Source organism: Emydura macquarii, unplaced genomic scaffold (genome assembly GCF_026122565.2).
Source record: "Emydura macquarii macquarii isolate MOO-44397 ecotype Brisbane River unplaced genomic scaffold, CSIRO-AGI_Emac_v2 contig_2676, whole genome shotgun sequence".
In the NCBI taxonomy this organism is placed as follows: Eukaryota; Metazoa; Chordata; order Testudines; family Chelidae; genus Emydura; species Emydura macquarii.
Genome location: NW_027132813.1, coordinates 36,654,475 through 36,672,225, shown reverse-complemented (window position 1 = coordinate 36,672,225; position 17,751 = coordinate 36,654,475). Strand labels below are relative to the sequence as shown.

Below are 17,751 nucleotides of genomic sequence, written 5' to 3'. Positions count from 1 at the left end.
TGTCACAGACACCCTTCAAATTTCCCTGGAAGAAGTCCAGGATTCCCATCACAAGCTCCTGGACATATTACATACCTTTACTTCAACACAGGTGGCACTGCCAATTCATGACACTCTTCTTGAGCCAGCTAAGACCATCTGGGAAATGCCAGCAATGGCACCTCCTGAGTGGAAGCGGACAAATACAAAATACTACATCCTGCCCAGGCATTATGAATTTTTCGTTTTGTCACTCAGCACCAAATTCTCTGGTCATGGATACAGTCAGTGAAGGGGGTAGACAACATATTAAAAAAGCTACCCCATATAATAAGGATCAGAAGGTCTGGACCTTGGTTGTAAAAGCTGCTCTTTGGTGACATTACAGTTCAGGATAGTTTATCACCAGGTGCTGATGTTGGAATATGACTATCTGAAGTTTAATGCTTTTATTGACCATTTACCACAGTATCATCAAGATCAGTTTAGTGCCATAATAAAGGAGAGTCAGCTCTTGGCGAAGACATCTTTGCAGGCTTCACTTGTTGCCATGAATATTCCAGCCAGGTCTGTTTCCACAGCAGTAGTGATAAGACGAGCTTTCTGGCTTCAGTTGTTTGGGTTCCTGTGGGAAATATTATCAACCGTGAAAGACCTACCATTTAATGGCCACAAACTCTTTACGGACTCCACAGATCAGTCACTTTGTACCCTAAAAGATTCTAGTGCAACACTTAGGACTTTCGGGATATATACACCTGTCAAATAAAAAAGAAATTCAGCAGGTCTCATTCGGCGCAAACATCCCTACCTGCTCAATTTTCCACCTTCTGTAAGCCATCGGAACTGATGGCGAAGAGGTCAAGATTTTCTAAAAAGAAACCAAAAACTACCTCAAGTGCTTCATCCCAGCTAGCAACATCTTTCAAATACCATTTTTGATGGTTTGGTCAAGAATCTAAACCACCCAATAGTCAGGGTTTCTTGGCTGAAGTATACAACCCCTATTCCTCAATTTTGACACTGCCTCTTTCTATTCCAGCAAGCATAGGAGACTATGACATTGGACAGATGGTATTGGAGTCCATTACATTGGGTTATACTATCCAGTTTAGCTCCATCCTGACCTCCCACCTCCCTTCTCTGTTCCTCTTCAAGGACACCTTTCACGATCAATTGCTGAGACAGGAGATCACAGTGCTCCTAAGTCTAGGGGCCATAGAAGCAGTTTCAGCTCAACACAGAGACAAACGGTTCTATTCAAGATATTTTCTGATACCGAAGAAAAATGGGGGTTGGAGGCCAATACTAGATCTCAGACAATTGAACAAGTATGTCAGACATCTGAAAATCAGTACATTGTCTCACTATACTGAAAGAAGGACAGGAGGCATTTGATATGGTTTTAATCAGACTGCAACTTTATTATTAGATATCTGGGACTACCCGGCAGATAAAGGAGTACAGTGCAGGTAACTCCATATTCATTCAATATCTATCCAAGGGGCTTCCGCTGCACTCTCTTTTTCCATCCAGGCCCCACCAGCCAACCCAATTCTGGGACCTTACCATCTGCCCTTCCCACTTGAACAATGGTTAAGGTGCACTATAAGAAAGGGAGGGTTGGCTCCCTGCTATACCAGTCATAGGAGCCTCCAACTCCCCCTCCACCCTATTCCGTTTCTTTAACCAACATCTCCTTTTTAAGTCCTTTACCAAGTCATTTATCTCGTCCCTGTATACCACAGTATATGGAATACCTGCAGTGGACATCTGCCCCACACTTACATAATGAATTGCAGTATCATAGTCTAACACCCCTTCCCTACTCACCATAAAAGCCCCCCTTAACCTGCTGTGGGGAAGGTGAAAAAAAACCCTCTCTACCTAAACCAATTTGATTGTGAGGGAAAAATTCCTTTGCACCCCCCCCCCTAGAAAGGAGCGGCTACGCAAAGTCCATGGCAGTTGCTAACCAAACCTGATATATTTGCCAGAGAGAGGGTGGGTGCTGTTCCACCTGTTCTGGGGAAAAGGGGCTTCTCCCACCCGGCTTTCCTCTTTTGAACTCCCTGACCCTTTTGGTCTTTGGGGTGAGTCAGCATCTCCACACTGACTCACTTCTTCTTTTGCAGCAGCTTCTGAGCCTTGCTCCCCTTACCCCCACCACAAAGCACTATTCCCGCTCCCCTGGCAAGTCGGACAAAGTCCCCTCTCCCCCCACTTAAAGGTGCAGTGCAGTCAATGTCCCTAGCAGTGTCCCTAATTGTATCCCCAAGTCCAGGGACTGGTTTGCAACTTCGACTTCAAAGCTGTCTCCTGTCATGTAGCAATTCATCCATCTGACAGAAGATTTCTTCATTTCACATTTGATCACAATCACTACCAGTACTATGTCCTCCCTTTGGCTTTCCTTCTGCCCTGAGGGTTTTCTCAAAAATCATGGCAGTCATCGCTGCCCATCACTGACATCTAGGAATAACACTCATTCCCTACCTTGACGACTGGCTCCTCAAATGTTAGTCTTATCGGCAGATGCAATAGGCAGTTCAAACAACTTCATTAGTCCACAGTTTTAGGCCTATAAATAAATCTTGAGAAATCACCGTTGAACCCTACTTTTTATAGGAGCGTTTCTGGATTTGGTGACGGGCAGAGCTTATCTCCCTCCTGACAGGTTCCTTTCTTCAAAGAACCTTATCCAAAGAATGCAGCTCAGTCCACTGGTTCCAGCAAGGACCTGTCTGAAACTGCTGGGGCTTATGGCAGTTTGAATTTTTGTAACACAAAATGCCTGGTTACATCTTTGATGTCTCCAGGGGTGGCTCAGGACAGTATGTACCCAACAAACACAGTCTGAACAAAGACGTGTCGTATCCAGCTGGGTCCTACAGTCACTCACCTGGTGGAAGAATCCTTCCAAGATTGGTGCAGGAATCCTATTCATGCAGAATCCCTCTGGGGTCAGGATAACATTGTACACTTCCCTCTTGGGATGGGGAGCACATGTGGGTCCTTACACAGCCCAAGGCAAGTGGTCACACATGAACAACTCTTGCACATCATTCTGCTAGAGTTGAGCAGTCAGAAAAGCTTGCCACCACTGTCTTTCCCTAATCAAAAACAAGTCAGTTAAGATCATGACAGACAATATAGCTTGTATGTATTCTATCTATCGTCAGGGAGGAGCGCATTCCCCCTTGCTCTGTACCAAAGTGATAAAACTTTGAAATTGGTGCGTAGCCAGTCAGATAGTCATTTTAGCTCTTACCTTCTGGGTATACAAAATATCTTGGCAGATGACCTCAACAGACATTTTTCCCTAAATTATGAGTGGGAGTTGGACTTTCAAGTCCTCAATAGAATATTCCTATCATGGGGATTTCCAGAAGTCGATCTTTTTGCCACTGCAGCCAACGCGAAATGCAGGAAATTCTGCTCCAGTGGAGGACTCAGTGCCCAATTTCTAGAAGATGCCTTTCTCATTACACGGACAAGGAATTTTTTTATGCATATCCACCACTCCATTGTTTTTTAAGGCTCTCAACAAGATCAAACAGGACCACGCCAAGGCAAGAGAAGTTTGGTTTCCTTACCTCATCAGACTCACTTCTTGCCCTTTGTGGAGGTTCCCAGTCAGTTCTTGACTATTGTTTTAGGATGCAGATCAGACACTTCACCCTAATCTGAATGTTCTGCTATTCCAAGCATGGTCCCTCAGTGGTTCTCGGGACGGGAGGATTCCTGTTCACTAGCAGTACAAAATGTGCTTTTAAATAGCAGGAAGGAATCTACAAGACACGCTTAACCTCCAGAAATGAAGAAGATATTGTCTGTGGTGTAACCACCATCATCTTTCCAGTCATCTCTTTCCTCAATCTTGGATTACCTGTTGGAATTGAAAACATCAGGTCTTTTTCTGAGTTCTATCTGTGTTCACTTGTGGCAATAACAGCTTTCCGCATGCCAGTAGAAAGTTTCTCAATTTTTTGCCCATCTGACCACAATGAGATCCCTGAAAGGTCTTGTGAATCTTTTCCCACAAATTAGAGATCCTACTCTGCTTTGGGATCTCAACCTAGTTCTTAATCATCTTGTGAAATAGCTAGTGGCTCAAAAGGCTATGTGCTTTCTGTTACATTTATCTATGAAGATGGCCTTTTTTGGTGGCCATCACTTGTGCTTGAAGGGTTGGGGAGATTGGGGCCTTAATGGCAGGTCCTCCATTTATTATGTTCTCCAAAGAGAAGGTATCATTAAAACCCCATCCAAAATTTTTATCTAAGGTTTCTTCTGAATTTCACATTAACTGGACTAATCACCTCCCAAGTTTTTTTTTTCCCCCCTAAACCCCATCAGACTACACAGGAAGCTACCTTTCATACACTACATATTAAGAGAGCATTAGCTTTTTACTTGGATAGAATTAGGCTATTCAGGAAGTCCCCTAGACTCTTTGTTTCTATTTCAGATAAGTGGGGGGGAGCCAATATCTTCACACATAGACTTTCTAAATGGATCTCTGGATGTGTTATTTCCTGCTGTGGTTTCACTGATACTCAGCCTCCCCTACTAATGACTGCAAATTCTACTAGATTACAGTTTGTGTCTGTAGCCCTACTCAAGGATGTTCCAGTTGCTGAAATCTGCAAAGTTGCAACATGGATCTCGGTGTATATTTTTTCCAGCCATTATTCTTTGGTTCATGCTGCCAGATCAGATGCTGCAGTGTGCATCTCAGTTCTTACTTCAGTGTTGGATTCTGTTCCGAAGCTCCCACCTCCTTAGGGGTGGTTACTACTACAGAGTCACCTGAAGTGGAGCATCCACAGGGAGACTACTCGAAGAAGAAGAAGAAGAGATTACTCATCTTGTGCAGTAACTGGAGTTCTTTGAAATATGTGTCCCTTTGGGTGCTCCACTTCTCACCCTCCTTCTCCTCTACTTTGGAGTTTCCTCTGTGGGACTTTGCGGTAGAGAAGGAACTCAGAGCAGTTCATCCATGGAACCCTGTATAGCCTTGGTACGGGGCACGAGGATGTGTATGGCATGCGCAGATTGACTAGGCAGTGATACCAAAAATCTCCAATCAAAAGCTCAGGCCCATGCTCACCTAAAGTGGAGCACCTACAGGGACACATATCTCAAAGAACTCAAGTTACTGAACAAGGTGAATAACCTCTCCTTCTCATGTGCAACTCCAATCCAAGTGTATACATAGCTGCAAACTAGGGTTATTTAGTTTGGTTTGTGAATCAACCAAAAGCGTATAAAATGTATGATGATTTTTTATTTGTATTCCATTTTCCTTTATTTTTAATTCAGACAACACTGCTTGATTTAGATGCTCTAGCAAGACACCTGGCTGACTGCATTCGGAGGTAATATTTGGTGAAATTAATTTTATTTTAAAGTTTGTATTTTATTTATTGTTAATGTAACATACAGAGCTTAATTTTTTTTTCTATAGCAGAGAAATCCTTGATCATCAAGATGGTAACATAGAAGATGATGGGCTTACAGGGCTTCTGCGGCTTGCAACAAGTGTTATTAAACACAAACCACCCTTTAAATTTTCTCGGGAAGGACAGGTAAGAATTAAGTACTTGGAAAATGCTAAATAGCTAATGTTACCTTTTGTTACTGTAAAGTGCTTCATTTTAAGAGTCTTTTTTTACTCTCTTGAGTGTAGGGGATGTATAAATGCTGGTCCTTTGTCTTATGATGATTGGCAGAAACACATTTTGTAATTGGATTATTTTATTTTAAAAGACCCAAACCACAGCAATGCAATGTCACATCTTTCTAACCATTTTTTACCTTAGGACAAAATTCTTGTCTCTTGGAGATCCTGTGCTTATTTATTTATTTATCTTTGTTTATCTCTAAGCATTTTCGGGACTGCCCAGCTTTTTCCAAGTTCTTACAAATCACTAAAACCTGTTTCCCCTTGGCCAAATCCAGGGACATCCTGTGCACCTATGGAAGATCCTAAAGTAGCTTTAAAGCTGAGAGTCAGTTGCACACACAGACAGGAACATGCCTGTCACAAGAATGCTGTACCATTCTTTTTCACCCCTACATGTTAATAATCCTTAATGGGATTATGGACAGGCCGGAAATGAACAGGGAATCTATTCACTGCATGGATGCAGTGGGCCAAACCCTCGGATAGGCTGAGCACGCTATGGGCTTGTATTTGTGAACCTTCCGTGTGGCCATGACCAGCATAGCAGCTTGGTTTGTTGAGACTGAGAATTCCATTCCTAAAATAAAAAAGCAAAGCTCTTGTAGACAACTTTTGCTCTGCTCTCCAGTGCTTTGTTCAAATTTTTGGTCTGTCTATGAGAGTGATTTACAGAGGAACATATGTAACATGAGACCTGTAAATCTAAAGCTCATTGAAATCAGTAAGAGTCTTTCCATTTACTTCACTAGACGTTGTATCAAGTCCATGATGATGTTTCAGCCAACAACTAGATCCATATGTTTGACTGCATTTAATCCTGGCTGGCTCAAAGTCCCTTATTCTAATTATAAATATAAGATGCCTCCCTGGTAATTTTATTATCTGAAAGTATAATAATCTCTTCCTATTTTGGACATTGCGTATGTAATATTAGTATTCAGTAGTAACAGTCTTTTTACTTATTATTCATGTAATCTCATATGTGTGGTACTTTTGTTATAGATGAATATGAAGATAGGTCTGTCCCATCAGGATTGTACAGTCTAAATAGACAGCATATAGTTGAAGGATGAGGGGTTAGGATATGTAAAACAACCAAGTGATTAAGCAGTGGAATTTAGCACGTCTCATTAGAATAAATTTTGTGATAATGAATTTATGTGGCTTTTGATTTTTTTGTTGTTCATTTTGCTAACAGCACAGTTGCTAGTTGACAAAATTAGCATTTATAGGCTTGTTGGGAAGTGTTTTAAGGAGAGATCTGAAAGAAGAGAGGTTGGAGACCAGGTCAGGGTGGGAATTAAAGACATAGAGTGCAATGTGGAAGACAGTACAGAGAGAAGAGGGAGGACACAGAAGGCACAATCATGCAATTTAGGTAAACCAAAGGAGTGAGGAGAGGACTAAAAGGAGTAAAGGAGAGAGAGAGAGGAGGAGAGAGAGGAGTAAAATTGTGCAGAACTTTGAAGATAAAGACAAGGACCTTAGATATGTCTATTGACAGGAAGCCAGTGAAGGGATTTGAGCAGCAGCCACAACAGATGATTTTTCAAGCAGAGTTTTGTTTTTGCTAAAAGACCAGGGTCCCAACAGATTATCTGAGAATAAGGCTTGACCCAATATAATTTTTAAAAAACTACTTAAAATGTTGTTATAATTTACTATTTTGATTTGCATATTATAAAATAGGCTGTGTCTATTTATTTATCTGTGCTGGTGTGCGGCAAATGGGCAGTTTCCCCTTTAAGTAGCGTGAAAAATAGGAGCAGGATTGCTGGACCATAAGCTTTTCTCCAGGGTGATACATTTGGACTGTCTCACTTCGAAAAATATTGAAGGCAGCTCAGGCTTGTCCAGGGCATTCTGAGATGTGTCTACTCCTTTCCACCTTTATATTTCAGATTCTGTCTCTCTGTTCAGGCAAACAAATGATGGTTTGGTGCTGTCACCTTGTCTGTTATTACCAATCTTTTAAAAACCAAGTTTTCGGGCAGCAGCGAATGGTATTTTTGCTCCTTTGCCTTTCTTCTTCTAGGAGACTACATTGGTCATGTCTACACTAAGAAGTAAGGTGTATTTTGAACACATTAGCTAACATTGAAAAAGCACCCTTTTTTGAGTGAAGGCTGTGACAAGTCCTCCGGGGTACCGCCTGGGACTGGAGTACTGCAGCGCTCCCCTAACTCTCCAAATGGAGTTGTCTCCTACACTACTTTTCTATTGACAAGCAACAAACCACTCCAGGTGCTGTTATCATTCAGCCTAACAATAGGTGGAACCCTACACCAGCTAAATTGCATAAATGCTCTCAGAACCACTCATAAATCTCACAGAGAACGGCAGCAACCAGTCCACTCCAGTTCACTGCACTGCACCATGAAGTTGCCCTGTCCTGCCCTGGTCAGAAGTCTGACCAGTAAGTTTTATTATCTGGTTCGCCCCTCTCTCAGTCTGGAGAACACATACCAGTTTTTGTTAACTGGATGAGGTTTTTTTCAAACACTTCACTGAAACACGCTATTTTAGTTAAGAATATAAAACAGGTTTATTAACTACAGAAAGATGGATTTTAAGTGACTATAAGTAACAGGCATAAGAGCTTAGAGGTAGGTACCAAAGAAAATAAGGATAAACACATAATCTAAATATTAAGCCTCTAACATTAGACAGCATGTAGATCAGGCAGTTTTCTCACCCCACTTAAATATTCCAGGTCTCAGTATACAGGCATCTCACAAGTGTGGGTCTAGTCTCTTATTCTTCCAGTGTTCTTGTTGCTTTCAGCATAGATGAGGGAGGAGAAAGGATAAAGCATGCAGCCTCTGTTCCTTCTTTTATATTCTCTGACCATGTGGCCAGTAGACCCTAGTCCAGGTAGGTCCCATTGAGACACCTGAGATGAGCAACTCCTAGCATGGTGCTTGTGCAACAATCATTGAATTATAGATCCTTGGATCACAATTACAACTCCCTTGCAAGATAGTACTTTAATACCCTCCTGGGTGGAGTCACCACCCTTGTAGAAGAAAGATCTTAAACTCAGAGCCTATTTCTTTTAACAGCTATACAGTAAAATCTTTATAACCTGATACACACTAATGATACACATACTTTGACAGCATAATGGGTTTTAGCAGATTATGATCTTTCAATAGATATCTTATATGGCATGATTAGTATGAACTATTCTTCTTTGAGTGCTTGCTCATGTCCATTCCACTATAGGTGTGTGCACACCTCTGTGCACGGTTACCCGGAACTTTTTTCCCCTTAGCAGATCCCGTAGGGCCGGCTCTGGCGCTCCCTGGAGCCCCACGCACATGCCACGGTATATGAGGCACTGCCGGCCCTACGCCCCCTCAGTTCCTTCTTTCTGCCCATGACGGTTGCTGGAACTAGCCTTGCTCTCAGCAAGTACTATTCCCCTTGTTTAAGAGACTTGTTTGGTATTCTAAGTTTAGTTTTATTTAGTTAAGTAGTTGTTAAGTGTTGTTAAGCATAGTTAGAGATAAGGCAGTCCCTGCAGGGACTTTGCGCAGCCGGGCCATGCCCCGCTCGCCAGGCTTCAAGCCGTGTGCCTCCTGCGGGAAGGCCTTCCCGCTCAGCAACCCCTACGACAGCTGCCTTAAGTGCCTGGGGGAAGCCCACAGAAAGGACAAGTGCAAGATCTGCAGGGCTTTCAAACTGAGGACTCAAAAGGACCAAGAAATCCGGTTGAAAGCCCTGTTGATGGAGGCAGCGCTCCGCCTGGAGTCCGAGCCAACCCGCTCTGCCTCGGTACCAAGTGTGACTTCAGTACAGAGTGCACCGTCGGTGCCGCCCTCCACTCGGCACCGCACAACATCACCAGCACAAAGGAGAAAGAAGCAGCACGCGGCGTGCAGACACTCCCGTGCACTGTTGGTACGGGCAGGGTCGAGTACGGAGATGCACCGGCTCCGGCCCGTCGAGACTTCTCCAGTGCCTGCCTCCAGTCAGGAAGCCTTGTTGGCCTTGCCTATGCCACATCCACCCCCCCCTCCGCCGAGAGAGAAAGGGCCGGTGTCACGGGGGAAACCCACATTGGGTCCCCCTGAATGGCAGTGGAGATCCCCGTTATGGGGAGGAAGATCTCCCGTCAGACGGTCTCTGAGGGTAGAGCAGAGCCGCTCCCCTAGTAGTCGCTTCAGGTCGGCATCGTCTAGCCAAACTGCCCTGGCACGGGACGTGGAGTCTCCTTCTCGGTGCCAACGTCGCTCCCCAGCACCGGAGGCAGTGCACGCCTGGAGGCGGCACCCGTCAAGGTCTGCCAGGCAGCACTCGGACAGCTCCCGTTCCAGATCCCTGGCACTGAGGAGTTCACTCGTACCCAGACGGTGCAGAACCTGGTTGCCGCCGAAGGACCCGGCACCAATGAGTTCGCCCGCACCGAGACAGCACAGAACCCAGCCATCGGAGGAAAACCCGTCAGTGCAGAGTTCACGGCACGGAACCCGGTCACCAGAGTCTGGCTCGGTACCGAGGAGTTGGGGACAGCGCCGACCTCAGTCACTGAAGATGTCTGCAGAGCCGCAGGGCAAGAGACAGCAGAAGTCATTAGTACTGAGATGACGCTCCAGTACCTCTATCTTTTTGGAGTGCGCTTCTGCTTGTCGGCACCGCTTGCGGCGACGGAGGCAGTCCTCGTCGTCCTCCAGGACGGAGGCGTCGAGAGAGCGGTCCCCAGCATGGAAGGGTGCCCGGGACCGAGGACGAACACGGAACCGCCGGTCTAGGTCTGACTCTGACAATGCTTCGCAGTCTCCCAGGGGGACAGTCATCGGGCACGTCGATGCCCCCACAAAGCATCAGAGTCCATAGAGCAGTTAGCCCCAGGTTGGGCCCAGGGACAGTGGCCGCAACAATGGCCTTATTGGACCCCATGGGTATCCAGGTGGGGCCGGGGCCCCAGTCCATTAAATCGTTGGGGGTGCAGTCCATGCCCCCAGCACGGGACAAGGCCCATTGGCACCACTCCTCGGACGAGGAGTCAGACCCCCTGTTGGGAACTTCAGCAGGTATAACCCTTCGCCAGGAGGGGGCACACCCGCAGGCTGCACCTAAGTAGTCGTCTTCCTCCTCACCTGACAAGGCAGTCTCCTGGGATCACTCTGCACCACTGGAGGATTTCAGGGCGCACCAGGAGCTGCTCAAGAGGGTGGCCTCCAACTTGAGACTGGAGGTGGAGGAGCTAAAAGAGGCCGCAGATAGCTTCTTTAATGTGCTGGCGGCGGCTGCCCCAGCACAAGTGGCCTTCCCAGTCCACGAATGGGTCCTTAAGATTGTGAAGGCCCTGTGGCAAACCCCTTCCTCGGTCACCCCTACGTCAAAGGTGGCCAAGAAGAAATATTACGTCCCGGCCGAGGGGTTTGAGTATTTGTTCACACACCCCGCCCCAGTAACCCTGGTAGTAGACACTGCTAACCAGTGAGACAGGCAAGTTCAGCCAGGGTCGACTCCCAAAAGCAAGGACAATAAGAAGCTGGACTTGTTTAGGAGAAAGATTTATTCCATGGCAAGCCTTCAGTTTAGGTTTGCCAACCATCAGGCCCTCCTGAGGAGATATAATTTCAACCTGTGGGAGTCCCTCAGGCAGTTCGCCGAGGCCCTGCCCCAGGATCAGGCTGCAGACTTTAATACTATCATGGAGGAGGGAACCGCGGTAGCTAGAGCAGCGTTCCAGATGTCCTGTGATGCTGCTGACTCAGCGGGCAGGGCCATAGCCTCCGCCATCTGTATGCGTGGCTGCAATCCTCGGGTCTGCCCCAGGAGGTGCAACAGTCTATCCAGGACCTCCCCTTTGATGGGTCGGCCCTATTCTCCGACCAGACCAATGCGAAGTTTCACGGTCTGAAGGACTTCAGGGCAACGCTTCGATCCCTGGGCCTGTACACCCCCCAGTTTTCCAGGCATCAGTCATGGTCCCAGGTTCAGCAGCAACAAAAGCCTCAGCCCAGGCTTTTCCAACCCTATAGGCATAAGGATAGAAATAGGGATTTAGAAGAAGAAAACAGCCCCTTAGCTTATCCTCAGCTCCCCAGCAAGGGCCCCCAGGAGGTCAGGCAATCAAAGGAGACAGTTTTGATGGTGCACCTGAGGCTGGCGTCCCGACTGCTCTCCTGGATCCACCCCACCCCTTCCTAAACAGGTTAAAGCCCTTCTACCCCGAATGGGCAAAAATCACTTCAGACTGTTGGGTCCTTGGGATAGTCTCGTGGGTCTGTGCCCTACAGTTTACATTTACCTCCGCCAACAGCCCACTGCCTCCATCCCTCTTCAGGGACCCCTCTCTCAAGCAACTCCTCTTACAGGAGGTGGACACCCTCCTCAATCTGGGAGTGGTGGAAATTGTCCCTCAAGGCAAAAGGGGGAAAGGGTTCTATTCGAGGTACTTCCTCATCCCCAAGGCAAAGCAGGGTCTGAGACCCATATTAGACCTGCGTCGTCTAAATAAATATGTCAAATGGCTCAGATTTCACATGGTCTTCCTAGCTTCCATAATCCCTTCCTTGGATCCAGGAGACTTGTATGCTGCCCTCGATCTCAAGGACGCATATTTTCATGTGTCTGTCCTCCCCAACCACAGGCGCTTTCTTTGCTTCACGGTGGCTGGCTCCCACTACCAGTTTACAACCCTGCCCTTTGGCCTATCTTCGGCTCCCAGGGTGTTTACGAAGTGCATGGCGGTAGTGGCTGCCTACTTGAGATGAAAAGATGTGCAAATTTTTCCTTACCTGGACGACTGGCTGATCAGAGGCAGGTCCAGCCCCCACGTGCAAGATAGCGTGACCCTCACTTGCTCTCTGTGCCGCAGGTTGGGGCTACTCGTAAACGAGCAGAAGTCCACATTGACCCCAGTGCAATGCATAGAATTCATTGGGGCTACCCTGGACGTTTCCCAGGCCAGAGCCTTCCTACCTCAGCCACATTTTGAGGCGATGGTCTCTATCATCTCCCAGCTGCACCGATGCCCCATGACAAAAGCCAGGCACTGCCTGCAGCTGTTAGGCCACATGATGGCTAGCACGTATGTAGTGAGACTAGCTCGCCTGAGGCTCATACCGCTTCAGGCATGGTTGGCCTCAGTATATGTGCCGAGCAGACACCCATTCGACTGGGTGTTCACAGTTCCCCCATCCATCTTAGCCTCCCTAAACTGGTGGCGGACTCCCATGACAGTGTTGAAGGGCATTCCGTTCAGGGAACTGGTCCCATCGGTCACCCTAATTTCCGACGCATCGGATGTAGGATGGGGAGCTCACATCAGCGCCAACCTAGGCACTCAGGGGCTCTGGTTGGGGGAGGAGAGATGCCTGCACATCAACATGAAGGAGCTGAGGGCCATTCGCCTAGAGTGCAAGGTGTTTCTCCGATTCCTGACAGACATAGTGGTGCAGGTGCTGACGGACAACACCACAGCCATGTTTTACATAAACAGGCAGGGGGCGCACACTCCTCAGCCCTCTGCGAGGAAGCTATCCATCTGTGGTCCTTGCCGTGAAGCACGATTTCCACTTGACTGCCTCTCACTTCTTGAGAGTGAGGAACGACGAGGCAGATTGCCTCAGCAGGTTGTTTCTACCCCTCCACGACTGGTTGCTAAACCCAGAGGTGGCAGACATGATCTTCCAGAAGTGGGGAGTTCCCCAACTGGACCTGTTCACGTCAGCCCGGAACATGAAGTGTCCGAGGTTCTGCTCGCTCCAGGGTCGCGAGACTGGGTCGATTTCCGATGTGTTCCTCATGGATTGGACAGGGACCCTCATGTACGCATTCCCACCCATTCCGCTACTGCTCAAGGTCCTGCTGAAAATAGAGGGACAGAACAGACATTATACTCATCACTCCAGCCTGGCCGAGACAGCACTGGTTCAGCATGCTGCTGGACCTTTCGATCGCCCCACTCCTGGAGCTCGCAAGATGGCACGACCTTCTATTCCAGGACCATGGTCACTTATTGCACCCGGACCTGGACTCCCTGCACCTCACGGCCTGGAGGCTCTGTGGCTGACGAAGGGAGAGAGAGCCTGCTCAGTGCAGGTCTAACAAGTCCTACTTGGCAGCAGGAAGCCTTTCACACAGGTCGTGTATTGGACTAAGTGGAAATGGTTTACCTGTTGGGTGGAGTCCCAGGGCATTCTGCCCAGCTTCTCGCCTACACAGGTTATCCTGGAATATCTGCTCCAGCTAAAGCACCAGGGTCTGGCGCTGGCCTCGCTGAAGGTTCACCTGGTGGCCATTTCAGCCTTCCATCAGCCACTAGAGGGGAGATCGCTGTTCTCCCATCCCATGTTGGTCAGATTCCTCAAGGAGGTGGAGAGGCTTTATCCACAGGTCCGTGACCCGGTGCCTCCCTGGGATCTCAACCTGGTCCTCTCGAGACTCACGGGGTCCCACCTTTGAATGCATGGCTTTATGCCCTCTACTCATGCTTTCATGGAAGGTAGCCTTCCTGGTGGCCATTACCTCAGCTAGAAGGGTCTCCGAGATTAGGGTCTTGACCTCGAAGCCTCCTTATACAGTATTCTTTAAGGATAAGGTGCAGTTGAGGCTGCATCCAGCCTTTCTGCCCAAGGTGGTTTCCCAATTTCATTGTAATCAAGATATTTTTCTCCCCCCTGTTTTTTCCCAAACCGCACGGTTCAGAGGAGAGGAGATGGCATTTGCTGGACGTGAGACAAGCCCTGGCCTTCTACATCGAGCATACAAAGCCATTCCGGAAATCGACGCAGCTCTTCATCATAGTGGCTGACCGGATGAAAGACTCACCTGTCTCCACCGAGCGCATCTCCTCGTGGATTACATCATGCATCAAGCTCTGCTATGAGCTGCCGAAGATGCCGCTTCCGGGAATCATCACAGCGCACTCAACCAGAGCTCAAGCCACGTCTACAGCCTTCCTGGAGAGAATGCCCCTGCAGGACATCTGCAAAGCTTCCACCTGGTTGTCGGTGCATACCTTCACGTCCCACTACGCCATCGTCCAGCATGCGAAGGAGGACGTGGGATTCAGCAGAGCGGTGATGAGAGCAGCTCACCGGTAATTCCGACCCACCTTCAGAGGTATTGCTTGTTAGTCACCTATAGTGCAATGGACATGAGCAAGCACTCGAAGAAGAAAACAAGGTTACTTACCAGTAACTGATGTTCTTCGAGATGTGTTGCTCATGTCACTTCCACAACCCACCTCCATCCCCGCTGCCGGATTTGGCATAAAGAAGGGACTGAGGGGGGGTAGGGCCAGCGGCGCCTCATATACTGCGGCATGTGCACGGGGCTCCAGAGGGCGCCAGAACCAGCCCTACGGGATCTGCTAAAAGGAAAAAAGTTCTGGGTAACCATGCACGGAGGCGTGCACACACCTATAGTGGAATGGACATGAGCAACACATCTCAAAGAACATCAATTACTGGTAAGTAGCCTTGTTTTACAACCATACAGAAATTATGAATATGGAGTTTACAGTATGCTGCATTGAGGTATAGTGTATCACAAAGGCATGTCCAATTTTTGTGATCATTCCTTGAATAGAAGCACCTTCTCTCCTTCCTCTTCCAGCATGGCAGAATCAATAAAATAGTGTGGGTGAAAGCCAATAGGTGCAAGTCATGAAAGGGTAGATGTCCCACTATTACCCTGGCTTATAGACCCTTGTTATTCCCTGGAAAGTGGCTCGATGCTGATAGCTGGTTAGAACCTCTGCATCTATACACAGCAGCCAGACTCCTACAGACACACTTCTTCAAGGGTAGAACTGTGGTCTTCAGCATGTAGGACTCAGCAGGCAGGATCATCCTTACCTATTGAGAATTCTTGAAAACTCTGCAAAATTCTAACTCCTGGCTCCGTTCCTCTCAAAAGAAAAAAATCCTAATGTTCCCTTTTATGTTCCCAAGTGTATGTGAGAGATAGGTAAGGTGGTATATTCCTCTCCTAGCCTCCTGCAGATTTTCCACCCATTTTGCTTGTGCAAGTGTTTGGACACACTTTAGTAGTGGTGCCAAAATAAAAGGTTTTAACTCCAAGAAACCCGATATTCCAGTTCTTCTGGAATTCTTACAGGATGAGACTAGAATGCATTTTTGAAGCATGAAAAAGTCCTGAACATTATTGGTTAAGTACATTGACCTATAGAAGACCTCACTCAATGTACTTTTCAGAGATTAGTAAGTACTCTGACTATAAAATTTCTTCCTTGGGGAGAAATCTTTCTAATGATGTTCATGCTGCAGCAGGCCTCATATTCAGTGAAACAAAGTCCCAGAAAGCCCTTACATAGGGACTCTGCAAATCTATGTGCTCTGTGAAAGCTTTCTTCACAAATGTAAAGGACAGTTTGGAACAGGAGCTTGGCTCCATGACTGTGCAGGCCTGACCAAAGCTTCCTATATCTGGGGATTAGTAGTTGTTATTACAATTTATAGAATGTAGTAGTGGACGTGTAATGTCTGTGTGGATGTCCTGTGCTTTACCACCAAGTTGGAAGAGGATTCAGACCTTCACAAACCCCAAGAAGGTATCTTTTGCAAGATTTATTTATTTAAACCTGGTCTACACCTAAAACTAAGGTTAACCTATCTACATCACTCAAGGCTGCAAAATATTTCATGCCCTGAACACCATAGTTATCTCGACCTAATCCCAGGTGTAGACATGGCTCGGTCGACAGAAGGATTCTTCCATAGACCTAGCTCTACTGCATTTCGGAGACGTGGATTTCCTGTATTGGCAGAAAAACACCTTCTATTGATGTATGAAGTGTCTACGTATGGCGCTGCAGTGGCACTACAGTGTGCTGTAGTGTAGACATACCCATAGGCTTTTGCAGGGGTTGAGGATTGGCCATCTAATAATTTAAAGAAATAAAATTGGTAGGCCATTAAACAACAGTTTATTAGAGCTTCACTGAAAATTTATAAATTGTTAATCCTAGCGTCCTTAGAGATGTTGACAACTTCTACGTGTAAGAAAATGAAAAATAAAATATAAAAGTGGTGTTCTGCTTTTTGTTTAACAGCTAGCAGAATCGAAGGAATTCAAAATGTGTCACTATCATAACATGTATTAACTTTTGTTAATATTATAGCAACAGCAAGATGCATCTCTGATCCCTGGTTGGCCTAACAGTAAAAAATAGACAAACAGGAAGGTATGTAACCGAGAACAGCAAAAATTAATCAAAGAAGAAGAATTGGTTGGGTAGCTTGTTAAATTAAAATTGTAATTATTATCCAACAAACAAAAAGCAAACACAGCAAATATTTTGCATTCATCATTGTACCACTTTATGCCATTGTGAAGTGATTTTATGCAGCGTACCCAAACTCTTCTCATTTCTTGCTGTTGAGTTCTGAAGAACAGAAAATGCAGCCATCATTTAGACAGCTTTGCTTGTAGTCTAGTTCATAAATTCTATGAGGAAATTATGGATAAATAAAATAGCATCTTCTGGTAAAATACAACCCTCATTGGATTATGAGACTATTATTGTAGTGTTGCTATTATTATAAAAATAATTAGTTTATTCTCTGAACATTTTGCATAATTACTAAAGGTTTATGGCCTTTAATTCCCACAATTAAATTAAAAATATGACTGCCATCTTCAAAATAGAAATTATTTTAAAATGTCTTTGTAGAGGCATCTAGAAGTACACTTTGGTTCATATTATGTATCCTGGCTGAGATGTATGCAAATGAACAGTCGTTTCCCCAATGATATTTGCTGAGACACAACTTTCTAAATTCCATATACCTTTTTCTCCTCATCTAATCTCTCCCCACTCTGCTCAGTTTACCTGCTAATTGTTACATTTAGTCTTCAGCTGGAAGGAGAAGGAGCCTTTCATTTCATGACCAGCTGTGAAGGAGGTGTCAGGCTGTGTCTGCATGACAAATGTTGACACAATTTATTTCAGAATAAAGCCACTGCAGATAGCATATCGCTTATGCACGTGTATACTTGGTTGCTTGTATCAGCGATGCTTGTACTCATAAGGAGAGCTTGTGTCAATGCAGAGTGTGGTGCGCCATGGATAGGTATCCCAATGTGCCACATACAAATCT

General features: G+C 46.2%; 1 protein-coding gene across 1 annotated transcript in view; it reads left to right on the top strand.

Moving 5' to 3' along the window:
- The window catches only part of USP34 (ubiquitin specific peptidase 34), a 244,205-nt gene that overhangs the window by 128,050 nt on the left and 98,404 nt on the right, over nt 1-17,751 (top strand). The window contains exons 40-41 of the mRNA XM_067565207.1: nt 5,305-5,360; nt 5,450-5,570. Of these exons, the coding sequence (XP_067421308.1) occupies nt 5,305-5,360; nt 5,450-5,570 (177 nt within the window). The remainder of the gene's footprint in view (nt 1-5,304; nt 5,361-5,449; nt 5,571-17,751) is intronic.